This window comes from Lactuca saligna, chromosome 8 (genome assembly GCF_052625555.1).
Source record: "Lactuca saligna cultivar CGN05327 chromosome 8, ASM5262555v1, whole genome shotgun sequence".
Lineage (NCBI taxonomy): Eukaryota > Viridiplantae > Streptophyta > Magnoliopsida > Asterales > Asteraceae > Lactuca > Lactuca saligna.
The window spans coordinates 71513341-71516145 of NC_136424.1; the positions used below are offsets into that span (position 1 = coordinate 71513341).

The window sequence follows — 2805 nt, forward strand, 5'->3', positions numbered from 1 at the left end:
ATGTAAGTTTATTAATAAAATTAATATCAATTTATTGCAATTATCACATTAAAATATTATGTGAAATTTAATAAAACAGAAAAACTTATAAAATGACATGTAGAAAAAAAAAATTAATTCAAAATAACCAAAAAATGATATTTGACAAATTAAATGAGAGTGTGAAAAGTGACAAAAAAACATTTCATATATTAGAAAGGATTTATTGTAATTATTATATTAAAATATTATGTGGAATTTTATAAAATAAAAAACTAATAAAATAACATTTGGAAAAAAAAATTAATTCAAAATAACTACAAAATACCAAATAACACTTAACAAATTAAGTAAGTATATTATAAATGGCAAAATAATAATAATAATAATAATAATAATAATAATAATAATAAAATCTTTATTAGATCGGATAAACAAATAATTTTATATTTGAATTATATGTAAAATCATATATTAATTTTTGATTCAAAATCGAAAACAGGGTTCCTCTTAACTTTTCTGGCTGATACTTGCACAGTTGTCCAAATAAAGAGAAAAATCTTGCCAAGTCTGTGTACACGTCATGCCATGCACCACCACGTTGAAGTCACCGCCACCAAACACCTCAATCACCACCAGTCCGGTGAAGTTTATCGGTACACAACATAACCATTGCGCCACACCCTCACGCACTCCCCCTATAAATCCACCACAACACCCTCTCCTGAACAACAACTCAACAACCCATTCACCATGGCTACTCGAAAACTCGTCTTAGGCTTCTTCCTCTGCCTCCTTGGCACCACCGCTCTTGCCACCACACGCTCCCCACGCCTCGGCGGCCCTGAGCTCTGCAACCTTCAGCGACTCTCGGCTACCCAACCTGCTCAACGCCTTGAGTTCGAAGGTGGTTCCATCGAAACATGGGATGTAAATGACGACCAGTTTCAGTGCGTTGGAGTTGCTCCGATGAGAAAGACAATCCAACCGAACTCTCTTTCGCTTCCTAGCTTCCATCCATTCCCTAGAATTGTCTTCATCGAAGAAGGTACGTATTCTTTAATTGAAAAATAATCACTCAATCATGGAGTGCTAATAGTAATATGAATCTACGATGCATGCATGCAGGTGAAGGGATTATCGGAGTACACTTTCCGGGATGTGCCGAAACATTCGACACCGGAGTAGGGCAACAACAGCAAGAATGGCCGCGTAAAATGGGCCAACAAGGACAAGAAGAACAACAAGGTTTTGATACATCAGCAGACTCCCACCAGAAAGTGCGCCGATTCCGTCGTGGAGACATCATCGCCATTCCCGCCGGTGCCGTCCACTGGACCTACAATGACGGGAACCAAGAAGTGGTGGCAATCTCCATCAATGACATCAACAACCCGGCCAACCAACTCGACATGCAACCTAGGGTACGTAAGCGATAACCATTAAAGGAAGCCAAAGTCTCTGCTTTTTGTTAACAAGCAGCTAACCATTTTTTGGTGTTTCTTTTCTGGCAGTCATTTTTCCTTGCCGGAGGGACTTCAAGCCAAAGTGTTCAAGGACAGAGGCACCCGACACGCAAGCAGCAGCAACAGGGTGGGAACTTCGATTTCCTGAACATTTTCGCCGGCTTCGACACAGAATTACTAGCGGAGGCATTCAACTCCGACCCAGAAATTGTGAGGTCGGTGCAGCAGCCAGGTAACCGTGGGTTAATCGTTAAAGTCCAGCAACCCATGCGATTTGTCACCCCCGACGAACAACAGGGAGAACAAACTCCATTTGAACGACGACAAGGCGGAGGAGCCACCGCATCTAACGGCCTTGAAGAAACAATATGCAGTGCCAAAATCGTGTACAATTTGGACAACCAAAGAGAGGCCGACCTCTTTTCCCGGCAAGCCGGAAAACTGAACACCGTCAACGAGCACAAACTGCCGATTCTTTCTTTGTTGGACCTGAGTGCTGAGAAAGGACACCTTCAACAGAATGCGTTGTTCTCGCCACACTGGTCGATAAACAGCCACACCATCTTATACGTTCTTAGTGGCGATGCACATATCCAGATCGTGTCCAACAATGGTGAAGCAGTGTTCGACGAACAGGTGAACAGAGGCAACATAGTCGTCGTCCCACAGTTCTTTGCGGCCATAGCTCAAGCTGGACAAAACGGGTTCGAGTGGGTGGCATTCAAGACGAACAAGTCTCCAATGAAGAGCCCAGTAGCAGGATACACGTCGGTGTTCCGAGCCATGCCGCTTGAAGTGATCACGAACTCATACGATATCTCGCCAAGCCAAGCTCAAAGCTTAAAAACCAACAGGGAAACTGAAAGTATGCTGTTCTCACCACAGAGAACCAGCCAAAGCTAAACTTTAATAATGTATTATTAAATCAAACGTTAATAAGGCTGTGTACTTGTGAAGTTGTGAGAGACGCAATGGTGTAAGTTTTTCTGAAGTTTGTGTGTACGGGAATAAACGTGTATGAGTTTTGATACATCAATAAACCCATCTCTTAACTTTCATTTTTCGAACTTTAATAATGGATTATTAAGTTAGGATTAAGATTGTTTATTTAAAACAATTTATATTTTATTGTGAGATAGTTAATCCAATAAGGAAATAGATAAGATCCAATAATCATATTGGACAAAAAATAAAAGAAAAACTGATGCTTGAAAACCAAAAACCAAAAAGCAAAAAGTAGACCCGATGAATTCAATAGAAGTAAGCTGCTATTATACCAAACCAAAAACCACAAGAAAGGCTGATCATGTTGTCAATCGCCAGATATGATTAATTTTTTCTTTGGTAGTTTTTCATAAGA

General features: G+C 40.2%; 1 protein-coding gene across 1 annotated transcript; it reads left to right on the plus strand.

Annotated features, from left to right (window-relative positions):
• The first annotated feature begins 732 nt into the window (after positions 1-732).
• LOC145009753 (11S globulin seed storage protein 2-like) lies at positions 733-2348 on the plus strand. The gene is made up of 3 exons (XM_078968388.1): positions 733-1027; positions 1108-1403; positions 1494-2348. The coding sequence occupies exons 1-3, from the start codon at positions 733-735 to the stop codon at positions 2346-2348; spliced, it is 1446 nt and encodes a 481-aa protein (XP_078824514.1).
• Positions 2349-2805: the final 457 nt, after the last annotated feature.